The 21584-nt window shown below is 42.0% G+C and overlaps 2 protein-coding genes across 7 annotated transcripts in view; one reads left to right on the plus strand and one right to left on the minus strand.

The window, feature by feature from the left end:
• The window catches only part of hdac5 (histone deacetylase 5), a 73448-nt gene extending 62696 nt beyond the window's left edge, over positions 1-10752 (plus strand). For all 6 annotated transcript variants that reach the window (XM_030407123.1, XM_030407124.1, XM_030407122.1 and 3 more), the window contains one exon: positions 2921-10752. In XM_030407123.1, the coding sequence (XP_030262983.1) occupies positions 2921-2960 (40 nt within the window). In that variant the 3' untranslated portion in view covers positions 2961-10752. The remainder of the gene's footprint in view (positions 1-2920) is intronic.
• A 571-nt stretch (positions 10753-11323) lies between these two features.
• Positions 11324-16208, minus strand: pex12 (peroxisomal biogenesis factor 12). Its single transcript, XM_030406367.1, has 4 exons — positions 15975-16208; positions 14678-14806; positions 13461-13996; positions 11324-12460 (listed from the first exon to the last, which is right to left on the minus strand). Exons 2-4 carry the CDS (start codon positions 14798-14800, stop codon positions 12031-12033), a joined length of 1089 nt encoding a protein of 362 aa, XP_030262227.1. The 5' UTR covers positions 14801-14806; positions 15975-16208; the 3' UTR covers positions 11324-12030.
• Between the last annotated feature and the right edge of the window lie 5376 nt (positions 16209-21584).

Genomic DNA, 21584 nt, shown 5'->3' on the forward strand with positions numbered 1-21584 from the left:
TATGAGCTGAATGCCGCCATCTAGTGTCTCAAGATCGTAGTCGCCACAACAAAAAAGTAATTCCAGCGGTCGGGTTGCCAGGTTTGTCTCTATTTTGAGACCTATGTACACTACTCACAATAAGTTAGGGATATTGTTATTTACATGAGTGCTTTTCCTATTTGGTCTGAATTTTAATGAAACAAGTAAAAGTTCCCTTTGATATTACTAATAATGAATGAGAAGAAACACCATTTTCATTAGTTTAATATTTATTACCCCAAAAATTTAGACAATAACAAGGATAGCCCCAAATAACAAAAATTGACAATGTCAGTAGCGGGTGTTTCCATCATTTGCCGCAATGACAGCTTGACAGCGACGTCTCATGCTCCTCACTAGCCTCATGATGTTGTTCTGAGGCAATGCGTTCCACTCCTCCACAAGTGCTACACGCAGTTCTGTCAGGTCACGTGGGGGTGGGGTACGATCATCCAGTCTCTGCTTCAGCTGGTCCCAGACGTGCTCTATGGGGTTCAGGTCAGGGGACATTGCTGGTCATACCATATGAGGCACTCCGACTTCCTGAAGTCGAGCTGTGACAATTCTGGCACGATGTGGTGGAGCATTATCATCCATGAACAGACGTTGGGGGTGTGCTGGTGGAATTGGGGGATGATGATGGGTTCTATGATGTCTCTGAGGTAAGAACGTGCAGTGACTGAGCCATCTACAATAACCAAATCTGTTTTGCGCTGACTGGTGATGTCTGCCCAGACTGTTGCACCTCCTCCACCAAAGGGAACCCTGGGGACCATGTTGACCTTGGCGTATCGCTCACCTCGCCTTCTCCAGCAACGCTGACGACCATCATTTCTGTGCAAGGTGACCCGACACTCATCAGTGAACAGGATGGTAGACCACTGCTGCATTGTCCAGGTCACATGGTCTTGTGCCCACTGCAAACGTTCACGGCGGTGTCTTGGTGTCAGTGGAGTCACCTGCAACGGTCGTCTGGCATTCAAGCCAAAGCGGTGGAGTCGGTTTCGAATGGTTTGTCTGGAAACCCTAGTACCCCTCACATCTCGTAACTGGGCCTGCAGCTGTGTGGCAGTTGCATAACGATGTCTGAGTGCATAGGTCCTTTGGTACTGGTCATCGTTGCGGTCTGTCACTCGTGGGGCTCCACTCCTGGGTCTGTCACAAACTCTGCCAGTAGTTCTGTGTCTTGATGCAAGTCTGCTGATCACACTTTGAGACACACCAAGTTCACGAGCAACATCTAACTGCCTGCCACCGACCCGAAGGCGCGCTATGGCCAGGTGGCGCTGCTCGTCCGTTAAGTGACGTTGTGTGTTCATGGCTGTTTGAATGATGAACTTGGAATGACTTACTGACAATACCAGCTTTTTATACCCACAGAATGTTGAAATTGATGCCACATTGAAAAGGGTTGTCTTTTAGTTTTTTGGTATTGGCCCCAATATGTAAGGCACACTGTACACAGTGAGACCATTAGGTGGACAACACAAAATGAGGTGTGTCTATCACCCCAATACAATTGCCTCCCTATCCCAAAACTCTCTGAAGTGAAACAAACACCGTATGTATGAAATCCACTGAGTCTCTCACAATATCCCTAACTTATTGTGAGTAGTGTAAATACAGATAGCTAGCTAGAATATTCTTTATTATAGCCACTGACCGCAATGGTGAAAGTGAACCAGCAATACTGGACAGGGCTGTAGGATTGAGCCGCCTCCGTTACCTCCGTTTACTGGGTGTGGAGGTCGATGGGTCACGATCAGTATTCTCATATCTAGGATCAACGTGATATAATGAAAATAAGTATAGCAGAGGAGTTTGACCGACAGGTAACGTTAGCTAAGTTAGCAAGCGAGTTAGCTTACCGATCCAGGAGAAAGTTCGCCATTTCCGCGTGTGTTTTGATGCCGTGGAAATCCTTTACCTGAGTCCATCGAGCGTATGCTTCACCGATATTTACTCTGGTTTTTGCTCTTCTCCGGTCACTCAGCTGCTGGGACAGATAACGCACCGTTCGCTGGGGCTCTGAGGAGCTTGCAGACTCCGCCATTTTACCCAGTGTCAGCCTAGCTGTGCCGAGCTTTGCTGAGCATTGCAGAGGTTGCGAAATTGGCAACCCTCAATGCAGGCCGCTATTTGTCTGGTACGATGTAAACAGGAAGTCATTGTCGAACCCGTCAAAATTTCTTAAATTATTTATTTCAGACTAAATATAATTTTTCAAGGAAACGCATTACTTTTAATCTGCGCCCCTCTAAACACCCCGTGGACGTATTATTTTCGAAAAAATATAGCTTTTAATAAGCATATTACATATTCAACCTTTAACTGTAAAGCAACACCATGTAACTATAGCTGTTTTTATACTGGGCAGCATGCCGCCAATTTGACCGTCTTTTTCGCGGCTAGGTCCGCTGATTTAAACAGAAGGCGGTAAATTGGGGGTCTGTTTTGGTCTGCTAATTTGCTGCCTTGGAGGGTACACTTATTTTTGCCTTGACTGCTATCTAAATCCGAGGCGTCAATGTGCCGGTAATTGCTTGAGATGGGCAGAGGTGTCAATGACCAGCACTGTTGTGCGACCCACAGCCGGGGAGTTTTAAAACCAGGAAACAGCTGATCACAGCAGTCAGTCCATCACTTCATCCGTGGACGTCAAGATGAGCAACTGGACAGCCGCTGAGATCCAGGAGATGCTAGCGTCTCCTCGGTCTCTGTAGCTGTCTTCGTTGTCCGCTTGTTGTTGTAGCAGCAAGCTATGAGCAAGCTTGTTCAGCCACACTACTGTTTAGTATTTGTGTCCCAAGGTGTAACATTTCACTTGAGGCATATAACTTTTGATTAATTGTGACGTACGCGCTCTTAAATGTTCCGTTTGCTTATGCACTGTCTGCAGGTCCACTGAGGAGCCGATGGAGGAAGAGCCTGTGTTGTAGGAGGAGCTTAAAGCAGGATCCACACAAAAACTCCACATTCACCTCCTTGTGGCACCCCCTCTTCTTCTTCCTTTTCCTCCTCCTCTGCGGAGTGTGTGTCAGTGCACGCGCACACAGAGTGGAATAGCGCTGTTGTTGGTCCGATTGGCTGAGGAAAACGGTATGGAGGCAGAAGAAGGCGGGGCCTGTGAAAAGCACGGAGACATCTCTTTCCTATTGGTTTTTCAACCTAAGGAGGAGCAGACGACTTGTTAGCCTCTCCATGGAAACCAGAGGAGGAGAGAGTCAACAAGGAGACACATCTTGTGACCTGTATACTTTACCACCTGTACACAGCACCACTGAATTTTTCCCTTCCTTCGCCGAATCACGCTTCTGTCTTTCTATTTAGTCCTTTAGTCCTGTGTCCGCAGGGGGACCATGACTGTGGAAAACCTGAATTTGTCAGACAGCAAGCAGACGACTTGTCTTCTTGTCTGTCAGAGAGACAGGCTGAGCGAACACAGGGTTGGCTGTCAGAGGAGGAATAACTTGTTTTAAAATGAGCAGAGAAGAAGGAGGAACTAGGTGCCTTTTAAAGAAAAAAAACACAAAAAAAAAAAAAAAGAAAAAGAAGAAAAAAAAAGTCCAATCAGAAAACACGAAACACCACCGCCGCAGCACCTCAGCAAACCAACCAGCCAATCAGGACTGAAGAAACACATTGATGCACACACATATACTGCTGTTGTTTCGGTTCATTTTTGAGTCTTTGTTTCTTCATCTGGATGCCTTAATTTGTTCTTATCTCATTATTTAGCAACCTTGAGAGAGACAGTGAGAGAGAGAGAGAATCATGATAGAAAGAGTTAGGGATACAAATATATATTCAGAAATGTGTTTAACCTGATAAGAATTGTATTTGCTTTCAAATCGTACAATATTCTTACCAGGTGTTCCCAACAGACTGAAGATAAGCCTCTAAAGCCATCATTACACACTAGATGTCTCCGGTAAAAATAGTTGAATATTAATATTACGTTAATAGTAATATTCAACCTGACTTTTATGGGATCTGGTGAGTGTCTCAGGATCAGGCCTGTTAAGCGTCATGTCAGACCACCCGTTACTTTCTCTCTCTGTCTCTCATTCTGGTTGAGAGTCATTTGACCTGAGCCCCGTCCCTTCTTCTTTAAAGGGGATTGTTGGATTGTGGCACGTTTTTAAAAACACCACAACGTCCACTCGTCCCTCTTATTTCTTTTTTATTATTATTATTATTATTATTATTGTAATATTTCCTGTTTTGTGTAAATACTGTCTCCTGTCTTGTTGCCCACGGTTACGTCACAGCAGACTCAGTGTCGTCTCTTTTCTATATCTGTACATACATATATGTATAAAAACACAAAATACTCTCTTTTGTATAAAAAAGAAAAACTAATATTATATATAAATATATATAAATATATATATGTAAACAGTGTTTTATCCAATCAGATTGGATTTATGAATATATAATATTTGGAAATTTGATGTTTTAAAGGTTTGGCTGTTTGACAGGAAGTAAGCACAAGGTCTGATGTCATCAGACTGACACTTGTTTGTTTGTTTGTTTGTTTATTTGTTTGTTTGTTTACAGAGGGTGGCTGGATAGTTGTTGTCATAGTAGTTGTTGTTGTTGAAGGGGAACAGCAAGCTCCATTTCCTCTGGCAGGACCAAGCAGGGCGCTGCCCTCCACATTCAAACAGCAGCAACTACAGAAAAGAATATGTAAGGTCAAAGGTCATGACTGGGTGAATAGCTTGGTCCAGTAATGACACATTTTTGTTGTCCAACAGGGTGCTGCGCATCAGTCAGTGTCAGAGGTCAGAATTTTCTAATTACAATTTCAGATCTCCAAGTGTTCCAAGTGCAAGACCCCAAAAGTTAACAAAAAACCCTCAGCCTCTTTGCATATATAAACAAAATAGCGGGAGGAAACAACATACAAGGTAACAGACGCCATTACACATTTTACTTTACAGCACTTTTAAACTTGGAATTGTATTCCATGGGTGCTGCCATTGTTGTGTGACGTCAGACAACTGCTCCCGTGTTAAGTCGGGATAGATAGATTTGCCCCATGTCTATAATTTCCAACTTTAAGTGGTGTTCTATTGTAATTTATCTGGAATGCAGCATTGGCTATCCCCCTCCATTGCTTATATCATTCATTAGCCCTGACTGTCATAATGCGTATCAAACTTGATTCACAAGATCCTGTAATGGGTACATTTGAGTCACTGACAGTGTTTGAGATAAAACTCAACAGATGGTCACTAATCTTCTTCATAATGTATAAGATGAAGAACAATGTCAGGCAGTTGTAAAGTAACAAAATATATGACTAACCCTGACCACAAAAGGTTGCTTACATGAAACCCGATACCAACCATACAGATCAAAGATAACACAGGAAGTCAAAGTGTTTTCAGAAGGAGCACACGATCTGGTCAATGGAGGTCCAGGAGAGGGCAGGAGATGTCAGAGAGCAGAAAGAGTGAAGAGTTTCAATTCAACTTCCAAAACTATTTCAGCAGTAGCTGCCATGAACCATCATTATGTTTGGCATAGGAACAAAGTACCTGAATGAATGAATGAATGAATGAATGAGTGAAAAGTTTTATTTCGGTTACTATATAAAATACTTAAATTATGCGCAAGCAAATGGAAAAATATTACCATACATGTTTCCACTAAACATTTTCTCATTACAAAATTTTAAACAAACTCTGTAACCGAAAAAGGAATAGGCTGAAGCCGAGGCTTATTTTTGCCTATCCTGTACCTTAGAAGATTCATCTCATTTAGGAGTATAATGTTGGCAGTCAACATTTCAAGAAACCACTGATACACTCACATTTGTACGTGGTTAGGCTGCAGGTTAGGTTGCGTACCGTACTGACATTTCAACAGAATGTGTCGTTATGTTTACATTTATACCAAATGTCTGAAGTTGGAGAGGATGGTGGTGGAGTTACAAGCCAGTGACCACTGTTCAGGATGAGACTTTCTAAAACTGTAAGTGTGAAACCAGGGTTTTAAAAATGACCTCTGAAATTCTCCAGCTGTGTTTGTGGTGACCAAAACGGGTATTTTGAAAACAAAAAAATCATCTTTTCCTAACCCTAACCAGGTACTTTTAGTGCCAAAACTAACCAGAGTAGAAGCACAGTGTTGTCATAAGATAGAATTGAAAACTGAACCTAAGGAAACAAAAACTTGCAACATTGCAACAAAAAATTTAAACGTTTTAACATATCAGTTGTTATGCAGGGACAAACACTGTCAACATTTAGTCTGGTGATTGGGCTGAGAGAAACATTTTTCGCATGCAGCATGTGTTTTGTTTGAAAAAGCCAATGTACAGAAGTAACTGAACTTGATGTTTAAAGAGGATACCTTTCATGATCAGGATACATTGGGTCTTTTTGTTAACCCTTTTTGTTTGCACCAGACATATTCCCACATTGAAGTTGCTAAGAAGATTACTTACCATCCGATGAGTTCATATTTTTAACATTGTAGCCGTAACAAATTTAATGATACCACCATACATACGTAGTCCGCTCTGCCTGGATCAAGGCTAATGGACCATTTTTTCACTGAAAGGTCGATTGAGGACTAGGTTTTCTCAGATCTCACAAGTAAGCAATGCTCTCACAAGGTCATCACCTAACAATTGACTACCTTTTGAGAACATTTGAGGTTAAATTGCTCTTGTGCAATTTTGAAAAATCTACTTCTTAAGCTTAATGCTTATGCTTCACCAACCAAGTAAAAAGAAGAGTGGCTTTAAAAAAGGAATATTCCTGCAAACGACGGTACAGTTCTCCAACTGCAGTTAAATGGTCAGGACTATTGAAAACGTGTTAGTCTTGTTAGTAGAACTCGTAAAACTTTTTAAAATGGATGAAAGAGCTTTCCCCTAAACCAAAACTCCATACACACCCATTTCATTGCTGGCAAACATGGCACAAACGGGTAACTAAGTAAGTAAGGTTTTCATGTTTTCAAGAACATGAGGCCACCTCAAACCTCCAGACTTTTCAAAAACTGACTGATCATGTCAGAGGATGGAGATGTTAGCCCTATTATTTGCCACATCTCTGCTGGTTTAAGACCCATCGGACGCAAAGCTTCAGAACTGGACCATTCTATTATCCACATCTATAGAAACTCAGACACTTTCAAGTCACTCAGTAAGCTGACTCTGCTGGACACAATCTTCAACCTCACTCAGATCCATTTCTCTGGACCCTGGTGTAGCGAGCGTTGTAGCTCACACTCCTGCCTCTGGGGTCTAATCTGTTTAAAGCAATATAACACTAATAGGAAGACCGCAGTGACCGGAACAGAGAGGAAGAGAACTGCAATGTCCAGCATTAGCATTGCCATGGTATCGCAGCAGATAGTGTCATAGCTTACATCATTTGTGAAGCTTCCTGTAGTGCTCTTTATGTGTATTATCTGTCAGGTGGGATGGACAGAGTATTGATTGGTCAACAGATTGATTTATTGAGCTGTGTTTCCTTGTGGTTCAGTGTAGTCTTTCTGTACCAATGTACACACTAAGGCTATTTTGTCCAAATAAACCAGTAGTCAGTTACAGCAGCACCTCTATTTAGTGAGGTAGAGTGGTGGAGCTGGATAAACTGGTAACTCAACATGTCCAAAACAGATAAGGGATTAGCTGCCCAACATGGCAGCTGTTGAAGTCTTGAGTTTGACTGAAATTCTTGCAGGCACAAAGGAACAAAACATTGCTCTGTGGACAAGCAATCGGCAACAACTGCATTTAAGGAAACAGTCAGTTAAATACATACCCCGCTTTAAAATGCCTTAAACACCACCAAGTCATGAATTCCGATTGTCTGTAGAAGAATCTGGTGTTTCAGCCTTATCAGGTTTTTTTGTAGTTTTGGACATCATTCCCATAAGTAACTAGAACACTAAGTAGAGTGATACCTCCACCAAGACCCAGCAGTCTCACTCATAGACACCAGCCACCAAAACACACCTGATTTGACCAAGACCTATGTATTATTCCCCGAGAGATTAACAAAATTATTGAGACGTGCCCTTTCTCACAATGTTAAAGAAAATGAGAAAAAGTTCCTGGATCTGCATGAAAATGTAATGGGGTCTATTCTGGGCCGAGATCCAAGTTTTGGGGAAATCCTGATTTGTGAGCAGTTTTTGATTAATTCTGCCAACAAAGCAACCAACCAACAAACCTTGGCGAAGGTGACGACAACTCTGTATTCACCAATTTAATCGGCGAAGACTGGAAGTAGTAGATTTTTTTTTTTATATATAGTTGGGCAAGAAACGCGAGCAGTCAGACACTAACAAACCACCAGTGTACTTGCAATAGCGGTGCGCGAAGCCTTTTCCTGAACAAAGACAAATGATCATGCACGTTTGCCTAAGATTATATTGTCATATTATGTGGTATAGATTAGCTGCTCCCAATCCTTTCTTGGGGCTTGAGACCTTATTAAGTCCGTACAGATCTTAAACAATCAGGGACTCACAATTGTAAGTAAAGGGTAGAGATAAATTGGAAACATTAACAAAATACCATGTTTGGCAGATTTTTTTCAGATTTTTTCTTTCAGATTTTCATCTTGCACATACTTCACATGGTGAACCACTGGGCAAGGCTAGATTACCAATTTGGCAAAGTGGCTTAGACCCATCTTGTAGCTGACAATTTCTGTAACTTCCTAAAACTGACAGTCACATCGACTTAATGCTGGGATTGGTCGGGTGTGCGAAACTGAGAAAGTAAGACAGGATCAGAACTTTTAGATCAAGCTTTTTCACACCTTTTTTGTACAAACAACTAGAACGTCCTTGAGGAAAGACTGCTCGTCTTGGTGTCTTTCCATCCTACATTTTTAATGCACGTTTTCCGTTTGGACGTAACGAAACCTTTGTGGACGTGCCGAAACGTTTTTATGCTCAGCTGAGGTGGGAAAAGTTGGTGTATCGTTTAAAAACTAAATGCAGTGTCGCTACTGAAGCAGACTAAAACAGAAAAAATAAATCATGTTGAACGCAAAGCACGTGACCCGAACATCCACAGGACTAAAATAGCAGCAACATAACAGCATTTCTGGAAATGTATGCTAAATTTGAAAGGAAACTTGACGATAGACTACATGCTTGCCCTGCTTTTCAAGCCTTGGTCGGATCAGCTGTAATTACTTTCTCCTTTCAAAACCCGATGTTCAAACAAATTCTGTTTGAACATACCCGACCTTTCATTGTAGCGATGTTGCTCTGTCCAGAGATTTAATAATGAATCGCAGTTAAAAGAAATCCAAAAGAAGACCATAGTTGTAACAAACAGAATGATCTTTTCAGTCAGGTTGGTTGGCTCTTTGGTCTCACGCTGCTGAAAGAGGCCACACACAAGCACAAATTGCAGAATAAACTCTCAAGAGGTTGTTTTCTGTTCAGCACAGAGCTGGTTAGGGTTAGTTCAGAGAAGCCCATATAGTTGTTGGGTTCTGGTAATGAGTCCTAATGAAAATATGGGGCAACAGCAGAGTTTCTCAAAACTGTAACGATCAGTAGGCAAATTGAGGGGAGATTGGTCTGTGCATCCTGATATGACACATCCCTTCCCACCCCCCCTAATAGAAGAGAGAGTCGAGATATGGAGGGGTTGTTTAATTGACAGCTAACCCTAACCCGGCTTGATTGATTGATCCGTTATCTGACCGAGGTTTGTGAGAGATTTTGTTTATAGCCCCGACCTTGACTGTGAAACTCAAAGGAACCAAAAGAGTCAAGTTTGTTAGTCGCGGGTAAATAACCCCCACCCCCCGGTTAAATATTAACAAACAATCTCCTGCTAGCAATACCATACTTCCAGTGCTGGTGGTTTGTGTTGTCAGAGTGATGAAACCTCTCCAGTCCAGAGGCTCCGGAGCTTTACTGTTGCTACCACACACACACACACACTAAGGTGAAACGCACACTTTCAAAACTCAGACACACACAGACTATTTTGCTACATGAGTTAATACTGTATATTTCTTGATATGTTTGATACTGTGGTGTACATGTAGTGTCCTGCTATGATGCGGTGTTGGGGGGGGCGGGGTATCTTTGGACTTTAGGGTGGGACAGAGGAGGTTCAGTATCAGTGCGACTGTCGCCTCCTCTCTCTCTCTTTTACCTCTTTGTGTTTTTGTGGGGGGAGACGTTCCCTCTGTTACTCTGTCTCGTCTGGCTCGTGACTGAAAAGTTGGAAAACAAAATGCAGATTTGTTGGAACTGATCACAAGCACATTCCTGACTCTTCTTTGTCCGTGCTGTCGTTTGAATCCAGATTCTTTCTTGTTGCGACAATTCGACATGTGTCTAGTTCTTGCTGACTCACATGTATATATAAAGTGCATATATGTGTACACATGTGCAATACACGCTATTTGAGCAATCTATTACTGTGACTATTATTGATGATGATACTTGTCCCTTCTTGGAGGTTTCAGCCCGTTCTTTTTCTTCTCGTCCTGATTTCCTGTTGATGACTTGTGTTGCGAAGCTTAAAAAGGGAAGAAGGCGACTCTTGTGATTGTTCACAATCAGTTTCATTTCAGGGGTTTGTAGACATTTTAATGAAGCCCTTTTTTTTTATTACTCTCACTGTAATGTTGTGACGTTGATCCTGATTATCTGTTTCTTTGTTGTTTTTTTTTTTAAGTGGGCCTGTTGTTAAACTTGTCTGGAAACTCAATAAAGCAATTCACCGACTGACTGTGGCATTGCTCAGAACTCATCCGAAGGGAACAGTCACCGGGCCGGCTGTTTCCCCCTTTCCAGCCTTTATGCTAAGTTACGCAAGCCAAATACAAACTGCTGCTTCATATTCATATTTATAAATATGAAGCAATAACACTTAGATATATTTATTTATAGACACGTTTGTATTGATCGTCTCATGTGACTGAGCAAGTGATTGAACATGTTTGGTGGTATTATGCAATTTGGAGACATTTGGGTCATTTTGACAAAGACAGGCGACAATTTGTCTTCACCTCATCAGTGGTGAGAAACGTCACGTCTTCCAGCCATTTTGCAATTGCACTTTAAAATGAGAATTGCCAGGTTTATGTGCACTTAGAAGCAGTACTGTAGAAAAGACTAGAACTACTGAACTCATCAGTCCGAGTCCCCAAAAGCACCCGCTTCCTTTGTTTTCAATTAATCTGATTAATGGGATTTATTTCGACCACTAGTGCTTTAAGTGCAATTATTGTTGCCATCGCTGTCACTCAATACATGACAACTGGATCGGTTCCTTACAACAACACAGGACAAAACATGAGTTTACTCATTTATTTAGTCTCTGATAGAGACAGGAAAGAGGCAGGAAAGCATGGTAGAAATAAAGCATTTCAAATAAAAGGCACAAAAACCTGCATATATATACACAATAGTTGGCAATTAATTTTCTGACAATTGAGTTGATATTAAGTAAAGATTCATTCATTGAATCTGATTCATTTATTTTCTTAAAGCAATACTGCCAAAACAAACAACTGGTTCCAGCTTCTGAACTGTAAACATGTGATTGTTTTCTTCTTACAACAGCTTTTGGAACTGTTGATTTAACACATTTGTCATCTTGCGTTTTGGGAAATTTTTATGGAACAAACGATTAACTGATTATTAAAACAACCAGCTACATGCAACTAAGTAGTAAAAGATAACAATCTCAAGTCTAATTCTGTAAGTGCTCAGGGTTGTCAGGTAGCCATCACATACAGGAACTTTCACTTACACCCAAGTGCTACTGGTTTAGAGCGCCATCAATACTAGTTGAACGATACACTGTTAGTACACTAGAAACCCTATTTTGTACAAAGGAAATCAATATGTAATTAACAAAAATACACAGTGTTTCACCTCAAAGAGCTCCTCAGTACTCAGCTGCAGAGGGAGACCTCTAATGAGACAACCGGAAAGTTTGCAGTTTGTAACCCCACACCTGTACGATCTGAACTGCAGAGTGTCATTGTCTGATGTGGTCTAGCTCTCTGGTGAGTAGATCTTGATGAGGTGTTGCAGATCAGTGGGGTAGCTGGTGAGCGGGCAGCGGCGGTTGGCCTTTACGTACGTATAGATGCAGCGGTAACAAAAGACGAAGCCAGAGGTGGACAGCACTGTGGCGTTTGTGCGAAGCCTCCGGCACAGCGGGCATGTCGTGCGGTCGGAGCCGAGCTGTGTGTCTTTGGCTTCATTGGATGAGATGTCCTGGCCACTGTGCTCCTGCTGCAGATGGACAGGGGGTGGAGGAGCAGGCAGGGAGGTAAGGGTCTTCACAGTGCTTTGGTTGTCTGAGGAGTACCACCACTCAAGGAACTGCAGGAAAAAGACGCCCAGAGACAGTGACGTGGACAGGGACAAGGCCGCGCCCCGAGCGCCTTGTGACATCAACCACAGCGCTCTCTGCACCAGGCTGCAAACAAAGAATACATTGTGGGTGGACAGAAAAATGTATATGTATATTGGACCTAGTGCAAGAACACTTTCATATTACTCATCTAATCTTTGGTTCATTTCTCCATTACAAGCACTACAGTTCGGAAATACTAAATCTTTATTGCTGCCCATTATTAGATTTGATCAAAAGCATAGTTTCACTGCAGCATGTTTAATAATCAGATGCTCTAATCATAGCAGTATCCCACACATTTGTTAATAGGCAGAATTTAAACACAAATCTCCAAAACCCATTTCATTCAGTTCTTAATGTAATCAATACTGTTAACCATGCACTAGGTTAGAGGCTTCTTTACACAGTTTACAGCGTCAGTTCTCTCTGAATCTGTTGCAACTGAAATATCCCCGTCTGAATCATTATTGAATTGAATGGAATCTGGAAATCAGTGACGATGACTTTGGGAGGTGATGTCCCACTGTCAGGTGTTATAACACAAGACAAAGACCTGTGTAAACCATTGCTCTGATGTGTGTTGGCAGCTGTGAGACCTTATATAGCCAGGTCTGTGCGTTTCCAAATCATGTCTAATCACCTGAACTGACCACAGGTGGACTCCAGTCAAGGTGGAGAAACATCTCAAAGATGATCAAGAGAAAAGGGAGGCATCTGAACTACATTTCAAGTGTCATAACAAAGGTTCTGAGTACTTTAATGTGTAAATGTGATATTTCAGTTTTTTAATACATTAGCAAAATGTCTAAAATTCTGTTTCCTCTTTTCCTCTTCAGAACCAAAGTTTTTTTTTCCTTTTTTGTGCACTGATTCAAGCCAGGTTACATAGAATTCTATGTAATTCTATTCTTATCAACTTCAGTGTCTTATTTGAAGACCTGACGAGGGGGAAATCACTGCTGCCTGTGAGAACACAGTCAGGGTAAAGAAACAGAAGTGTTTCTCAATTTGTACCCACAACCGTAACAACTCAAACGCTAAAAACACACTCAGTAAAATGTACCTCCCCTCAGCTGGGTTGCCAGTTCTGCTGCTCTTCAGCTCCATGTGTCTGATATCTTGAGCATTAAGTCTTGCCAGTCTGACCCTGGCCAGCCACAGCAGAGGATTGTGGGTCTTGACGACTCCAAAGACAAAGAGCAGCTGCTGACAGAAGACCCAGGCATGCCAGGCTGAGTTAACGTAGGGATACGCTGCCATGGCTGCTCGGTACAGCCTCTGGCGCCTGGTTTGTGCCAGCCGGATAGAGAAGTCCTCCTCATCCCTCTGTTGAACCAGCGTTGCCTCCAGCTTAGCCTTCAGGTAAGGCACCAGGCACAGAAGAAGAAGAGAGCGCCAGTGTGACTTCCTGTGCAGCCCCAGGAGAGCAGGAGGTCTTTGCCCTGCCGTCACCCTTTTCAGGCTGTAGAAGTTCTCAGAGAATGAGGCGCTGCAGTGAGACAGGAAGTGGTTCTGGAGGAGGAGGTCCAGCAGCAGGTAGAGCTCTTCGAAGCTTCGCCACAGGAAGCCAAAGCGGGACGGGTTGGACTCAGCCAGAACCTGAGAAGTATAAGAGAGCTGAGGTTGAAGTGTATTTGTAAAGCACAGTTAAGAGTTGCATGATTAATCAAGCAATGAGGATCCATTTTTTTTCAGGCTTCTCTGTGATCTCACTAGTGTATATTATCATTAAATTATAGCCAATAATACAAAGCCAAACTACTTTAGTTGACTTAACAAGTGCAGCATCTATACACAGTAGGTGGCAGTTTGCACCTTTAACGTTGCTTTGCCAGCAGCCAATAAACCCAGAGAAGAAAACAACAACAACAACAACAACAACAGCAGCGCTGTTGTCATGCTCAGAACTGCTGCGCCTGTGGAGACCACATGTCGTCCCTGATGGCGTAGACGTTGTTTTTCCAAATTGAGAAAAAGACAAAACGATTGTGACTTGCCATACACGTTCCACAATTGGAGAGGAGGGAAGAAGTGATGAAGTTCAACACAGTTAATCTTTTTAGAGCCATGAATATTCATCTTCCAATTATTAATCATCCATTAAACCTTTGTAATCCTCAGGTGTGCATAAACTGCTTGTAAAAGACTCCTTTTCGAAAATATAAAAATGTAAAACTATTGGTTATCTTATCCTTATCGGCCATGAGAGGCAGGTAATTATCGGTAATTACACTGACAAGATTAAGATTGTTTTGTGTCTTTTTAAGAAGGTAGCCTCACCTTGACAGCGTGTCTCAACGCTGGTCTGACTGCCTCCATCAGTGACTCCTGTGCCACCACCTCAAAGATGGATGGCTGCTCGTTCAGAGCGGCGGAGGTCAGGTGGGCTCCGGCCTCAGCCATGGCTGTCTAACAACACACACAACACGAAGGCTTTTTTTCAGTTTACAGCACAAGAGTGATAAACGGTGAAATATCCCGGAGGAATGTAGATCACTGCAATGACATTCTAGATAACAGAATCATTCTTCCCCTTCAGATAAACATCATTTTCATAATTGAGTTGGCCATAACATTTCAAAGTCACAAAAATGATCTGAATGCATTTCCATGGAAATGTCTCAGGTTTATGTGTAGTATACTTACATGGATATATTGTTCTATATTCAATTCTCTCTATATAGTCAGGCTGTCCAGTTACTTTAACTCAAAGCATGATGTTTTCTTAAACCTAACCAAGCAGTTTAAGTGCCCTTTCAACATGGGTCAAAAATGACCCATATCCATTTTCTAGTTCGAGTGTTTCTATGATATATCTTCGAAATAAATTAGTTTTATAATTTTCTATTCCAAGTATGCAGTAAATATCTTGTTTTTGTTTAGCACAAATCATTTTAAAATTTTCCTTACTTACTTTGTGAACAAGCACAGCTTTTGTATTTCTACATCAAGTTTACACACAGGGGTCAGAAACGACCGACATGTATTCACTGTAGCGTTTGGCATGAAACTGTGAAATGTGTTTGTTTCAGACATGTCACAGCTCAGCACAGCTCCCTTTAGCTTCCACCTTTCATGAAGCCATCCAAGTCACAGGAGATTCATAGCTCAGAATTTGGATTCAGTGGCAACGTGACCATGACCTGCTATGTGCAGATGAATTCTATTCATCATTCAACAATCATCCAACAACACGTTTGTTTGTAGTTTAGTTTGGAGATCATCAGTTGTCCAGTTTTCGTTTTTTCTTTGGTTCATTTAGGGTTAGATTAATGTATGTTTTGATAGTTTATAGGGGGTAGCTGGTGTGACGGCCCACTGAGTGGCTGGCTCAGTGATTTCCCTGTTGTTTATTTCAGCTGGGGTCTCCAAGCTGTTATTGGGTAGGTAGTTTATGTGTTGCTAGTTTTGATTTCAATTTCAAAACTTTGGTTCAACCATTAAATTTGATGTCTGAGCGTCCTTTTTTTTAAATATTTTACACCCTCTCTGCACATTTTTCTATTTGAGTCCGTAACAGCAGTGTATAAAACTATTTTTGTTCAGAGAGTTTGACAGGAAACATGGAACAACATACCGTCCTCTGTTAGCTGTACAGTTGAGTTAGCGGCACTCCGTCGCTGCCGTCTCCTCGGGCTTCGTGAACTTCACATGCTCGTGTAAAACACTTTTACAGCTGCGCTAAACATGACAGCACACACACACACACACACTGCTAACATGCCATTTCTGCTATTGAACACTCGCCGTGCACACAGGTACACGCAGTCCATGACCATAGATATACAGCACTTCCGCAATCAGACGTTTTCATTTATTTCGAAACGTCATGAGGTCATGACGCAGTGTAGGGGCACGTATTCCGGTCACTAGCAAAACAAACAAACGAGAGGCACAAACCATAGACGCAGGAAATGCAGATTTTTCTAGTTTCAGTAAGCGCTTGAATACGGAACTTTTAATTGAACTGAAGCATGTTCGCAGTTTGGTCATAGTGCTTTCGCGTAGTGATGGCGACATGAAGCTTCATGTAGCATTGAAGCACTCCATCCACTCATGAGCCGAAGCTACGTGGTGCTTCATGTGCTCTACTGTGCCATCAAGTGGACAATACACGTAAAACAGGCTGATCAGGCTGATTGACAGAGTGATCATAATGACAGCATGGCTTTGTTGCGTGAAGCTTTGAATTGAATTGTGCTTAAATGATGATGCCAATAAACAAATAATATACTCATTAATGTAGTGTCTGTTTTTCTGATAGAAAGATGGCAGGGACAGGACGGAGGGGAAAGTGGACACAAGTTGGGGAGAGGGTGATGTGAATGTGCTGTTACTAGGGACAAAATGTAACTGGAAATATTTCCAATTTCCAAAATGGAATTAAAATGTTCATTTTTATTTAAAAACAACAACTTCTCCACTCTGCTGGGCTTCAGGCTGTTTCTTTTTTTTTTGACAGGATCTCCCCTGCTTTCGAAAATCCCCTTTCACTGTTAAAGTTGAGGTTATAATAAAGGACCCAGATGCAGACCATACACAGGAGGCAGGACAAAAGGACAGCTTTACTTTACAAAAACCAAAGGGAGCTAGACACAAAAGCTAGTCAAAAGGGACAAAAGCAAAGTAAATCAACAGAGAAAAAACAGAAGCCAAAATAATAAACTTGCCAGACGGGAGACACAGGGAGAAACTGGAGGGACACTAGAGCAGAACATGAGACGAACAGGGGCTGACGGATCACGGAGAACATCACAGAACGAACTGACTAGGAGTGAAGGGAGAACGGAGACTATTGAGCTGTGTCTCTCAATTCAGGGTCTGCATCCTTCGAAGGACCCGCGGCCTTTGTGGTCTTCGAAGGTGAGTCCTATGGAGAGACCTTCGAAGGCCGTGCCAACCGTTAAATGGGACGGTCTAGCTTTCGGAGCATTTCCTGGTTGTGTCACCAGGTGTTCCCAGCCCAACCCGTACGTCATTATTTATGCCGCCCAGGCAGCGACAGGAGTAAGAGTAAGTTTGCCATGTTTGAGCTGCAGAATATCTTGATTTTTAATCTTCCTGCTGTTGGAGGAAGAGGAGAAGCGGCTCCGTCGGCACCACCGGTGGCTGTTATATCTCCGGTGGAGAAGTAAACCTGTTATTTGAACCCACAGTTATGTTAGCATTTATCATTATTAGGTAGCTAACAGTCAAGGGTAATCAACATTCCGATACATTACATAAATGCTGACATATAAACTATTGATCGGCACATATGGTTAATGCCATTTAACCATGACATTGTAAAGAACCATCACCTCAATTCAGCATCAAAATATTTAGCCATGAATCATCTAAACCAGCTTGAGAAGCCTAGTAGTAAGACTGATGAGTGGATCAACAAACAGATTCAGTATCATCTATCAAAGCACTAAAAGGAACTGGCAATATCTTAGTTAGTTGCTTTTATTCTCTCTCTTAGGAGACATTTGTTTTGGAAACAAGAGAATGTCACATGTTCACATATAGCACATCACAAAACACACACACACACAAAAACAGAACACACACTCTTCATTTGCACTTTTTCCACACGCTCTTAGTCTTATTAACTACAATTGTGTAGCTATTGTGTAATTAACCATTTTTCTTCTCCTGTTCTTCCCCTCCTTTCCCAATCCAGACCAGACCTATGTACTGCAGGGTCAACATGGCCGTCCCTGTCCTGGACAGGTTTTTTGACGAGGGAGACACCAGGCAGGATTTCAGGCTGAGCAGGGAGCCACTGGCAGTGCTGCTGAACCTTCTCCAGGATCGGAGACATGGATTGGGTGCCACAATAGAGACCTTCGTGTTCCTTTTCTGGCTGGCAAGTGGGGCATCATACAGGGTGGTCTCAAGGGTGTTTGGGATGCCTCGCTCCACTGTCCACTGTATCGTCTACTGAGGTATAAACCCAGTTGATGGACGATGTGGTGGACAGTGAAGACTAGACCCCTTAACACCCGGAGTACCGACCCAGATGATGTACCACTGACACCAGGGTCTTTATTGCGGCATCCCATCCAGCCCAGACGCAGCACCAGGGAATCCTGCTCAGCCTGTTACTGTACATCATTTGCAATTCTGTTAATAGTTTGAATATTAAGACCACTGATAATAAAAAGAAAAAAATCAATCCCTTGTTGTCCCTGACAAGTAGCGCTTGATGCCATTTGTTAACCCTACTATTAATTGTACTTAAGTTGTAAATATTAAATGAAATAGACAACATGTAACAATAGAACAATATTTAATCAGATAAATGAAATCTTATGAACAATTAATCATTTAAAATAAATAGAACTTATAAATTAACTAAATAACAATGTAACAGTAAAGAACGAACAAAATAACTCAGTGGTCGGCCATTCTCTCCAGCAGAGAGAACAGCCGCTCCATGCGGGCTGTACTCTCCCGCTCCTGCCTCTCCTCTGCCTCTCTCTGCAGCCTCACGTCCTCCTTGATTAGAGTGAGGGGTTCATCCTCCTACCTCCTCTTCCTGGACGGCCCTGGCCAGCTCTCCTCCTCCTCATCATCATCATTGTCATCCTCTACCACCACCACCTGGTCAGCCGCAGCGGCACTTGACTCTGGTGTGTCCTCAGGGATAGAGGAAATTAGGACAGGGGGAGGCGATGGAAGGCCTCTGTCCTAATACTTCATCCATGAGGACAAACCAGGGCCAAGTAGCAGCACTGGGCTTCCCGCTGATCCTCTCTCCAGTTGCTGGATATTTGCAATCCTAAGGCAGTGGAAATCAATCACGTCAGCAATTTTCAGGAAATTATTTATTAACTTGCATGGGTAAAACACATATAATTTAGTTTTCATATCATCATTCAAACCTGCACCTACTTTGTATCTAAGTTGTCCCAATTGTCATTTTTTCCAGAATTGTTCTGAACACCGAGAGAAGCAAGAGAAGAGGTAAACACAAGATCACATTAACACAGCGATGCAAAGATTTACAAAAAGTGACATCAGGACTGACAAATTGGCTATTTATTATTTATTATTTATTAGTGCCTTACTTCCATCCAACCGCCGTGAAATGTTTCACCCCCGTGAAGAGATGACCGTTCTCCGCCCAGAGTTTTATGAATTCAGATGCAGTGATGTAACCAGTGGCGGACTGGCACCAAAAAGAGGCCCTGGCAATTTTGACAGAGAGAGGCCAAGTTTGTCTTCTCAGGTCATCTGCAACCAACAGAAACATAAACATTACACTGCCACAGAACAATAGTATAGCTTAACAGAACATGAAAAATAAATGTTTTACCTTTATGTCGTTACAGTAGCAGGTTGCGCAATAATTTGCTTTTCTCTGGCACTCTATCAATCACATCATCCGAGTCCAGTCTCATGAGGATCTCCTTCTCTGTTGCCATCAACATGAAGGCTTCCAAATGTTCCTCTTGCATTTTGCTCCTGAGACGACTCTTAATGAACTTAAGTGTCGAGAAGCTTCTTTCACATGCCACTTGTGTGCAGGACAAGGTCAACAAAAATTTGTAGGCCAACTGTATTTTGTGGTACGCATGTGAAAAAAACTTCAGCTGCTGGAGGAGGAAGTAGCAACACACAGCACAGTTCCTGCAGGCCGTGCATCTTTTGCTAACTAGATCAATTTCCTCCATGTCCTCCTGATTGTCCTCTTCTTCCTCAGAGGTAAGAGACTGTGGCTCTCTGGTTGTGTACTCACTGAGAGGGGACTTTTTAATAGTGTCCCAGTGGAGGGCCAGGCTGCACAACTCAGACTGTAAATTTTCAATTGTTGCATCTTCATCAAAAGGAATGAGGCATTTACTGATGTCCTCAAGTGCATTATGGGGAAGCCCATTTTAATTTATATCTGGAAAATGACGCGGATCTAGTGATGATAAGTCAGCGTAAAGTTTCCCGTGCTGCAGGAAGCGGCGGTGCATACACTCAGAGACTGCATCAAGAATGATGTTGTGAACATTGGGCCTCATTCATGAACCGTTCTTACGAACAAATTTGTTCTTAAGTCCCACTTACGAAGACTTTACTAAGATTGGGGCATTCATGAATTTTTTCTTATCTAGGATTTTTTCTTAGGCAAGAACAAATCCTACGAACACTCAGGAGTACTCTTATGCACATTTCAGTGCCGAAATGTTGGCATGGTTGTGTTTTCTTGTGTAGTTTAATAAAATTCAATATTACAGTGATAATTCTGTCATATGTATTCATTTATTTATTCATTTCATATTTTTGGTAATTTACAAAGAATTTAAATTCTAAAATAAATTAAATGTGCCAATGATTTAAGATAAATCAAGTAAATTGGAAACATGCCATCAATTAGTAACCCCCCCCCCCCCCACCCTATTTATACGTGGCATTTCTCTATCCAAGGCCCGCAAAACAATGGCATATATATTGGTCCTGCGGCTTTCATCAATGTAAGAACACAGCTGCGAACAATTCTGAGGCTTACGAACGAGTTGGTGAATCTGACGTAGGGTTTTCTTAAGGAACCACTTAAGAACAACTTAAGAAAGAATCTAAGAAGATTCTTAAGAAGATATTGGTGAATGAGGCCCATTGCTCGTATGTGTGCGTGCGTGCGTGCGTGTGTGGCCCCATGTGGGTAGATGAAATCAGGTTTACACAAATGTAGCTTTGAAGATTTGTGTGTTTGTGTGTGTGTGTGTGTTTATGCTCATTGTGCTGGAAAGTGTAATAGTGTGACCCATTGCACCACTAAATGTGGCTGGGTCAAATTGACTCGGGAAGACCACAGGTGCTAAAAAATTTGATAAAACACACAATAAAAATAAAAAAAAGTCTTAATGAATTTTATTGAAAAAGAGCATAGTAAGGAATCATCCATGTAATCCAAAGTTTTGACAAATAACTTTTAAAGTCGGGTCAAAAAGACCCGAGGACAACAGGAGAGTTAATACAGGTATTGCACTACTGTTCAGCATTATCAGGTATGCTGAACAGCTGATCAGTTGCTAGTGCTGTTGGGTCATGTGAAAAGAGTTAAATTAAATGATATTGTCAACAAATGAATTACTGATAAGTATATAACAATGACTAGGTAGCATTAGCTGGCCTGGTCTCCTAGTTGCTGCACAGAGTCTCCACTCCTCCATACTCTGCTATTCCCAAACTAGGTAGTTAAAGATGGAAC

This window comes from Sparus aurata, chromosome 23, assembly GCF_900880675.1.
Source record: "Sparus aurata chromosome 23, fSpaAur1.1, whole genome shotgun sequence".
Taxonomy (NCBI): Eukaryota; Metazoa; Chordata; class Actinopteri; order Spariformes; family Sparidae; genus Sparus; species Sparus aurata.

Excerpts from the sequence above, each read along its gene's own strand:
- pex12 (XM_030406367.1), bottom strand. The coding sequence starts at position 14,800 with ATGGCTGAGGCCGGAGCCCACCTGACCTCCGCCGCTCTGAACGAGCAG. Across the intron at positions 13,997-14,677 it reads CGTTGAGACACGCTGTCAAG|GTTCTGGCTGAGTCCAACCC; the intron begins GTGAGGCTACCT and ends TATACTTCTCAG. Across the intron at positions 12,461-13,460 it reads GGCAACCCAGCTGAGGGGAG|CCTGGTGCAGAGAGCGCTGT; the intron begins GTACATTTTACT and ends CTTTGTTTGCAG.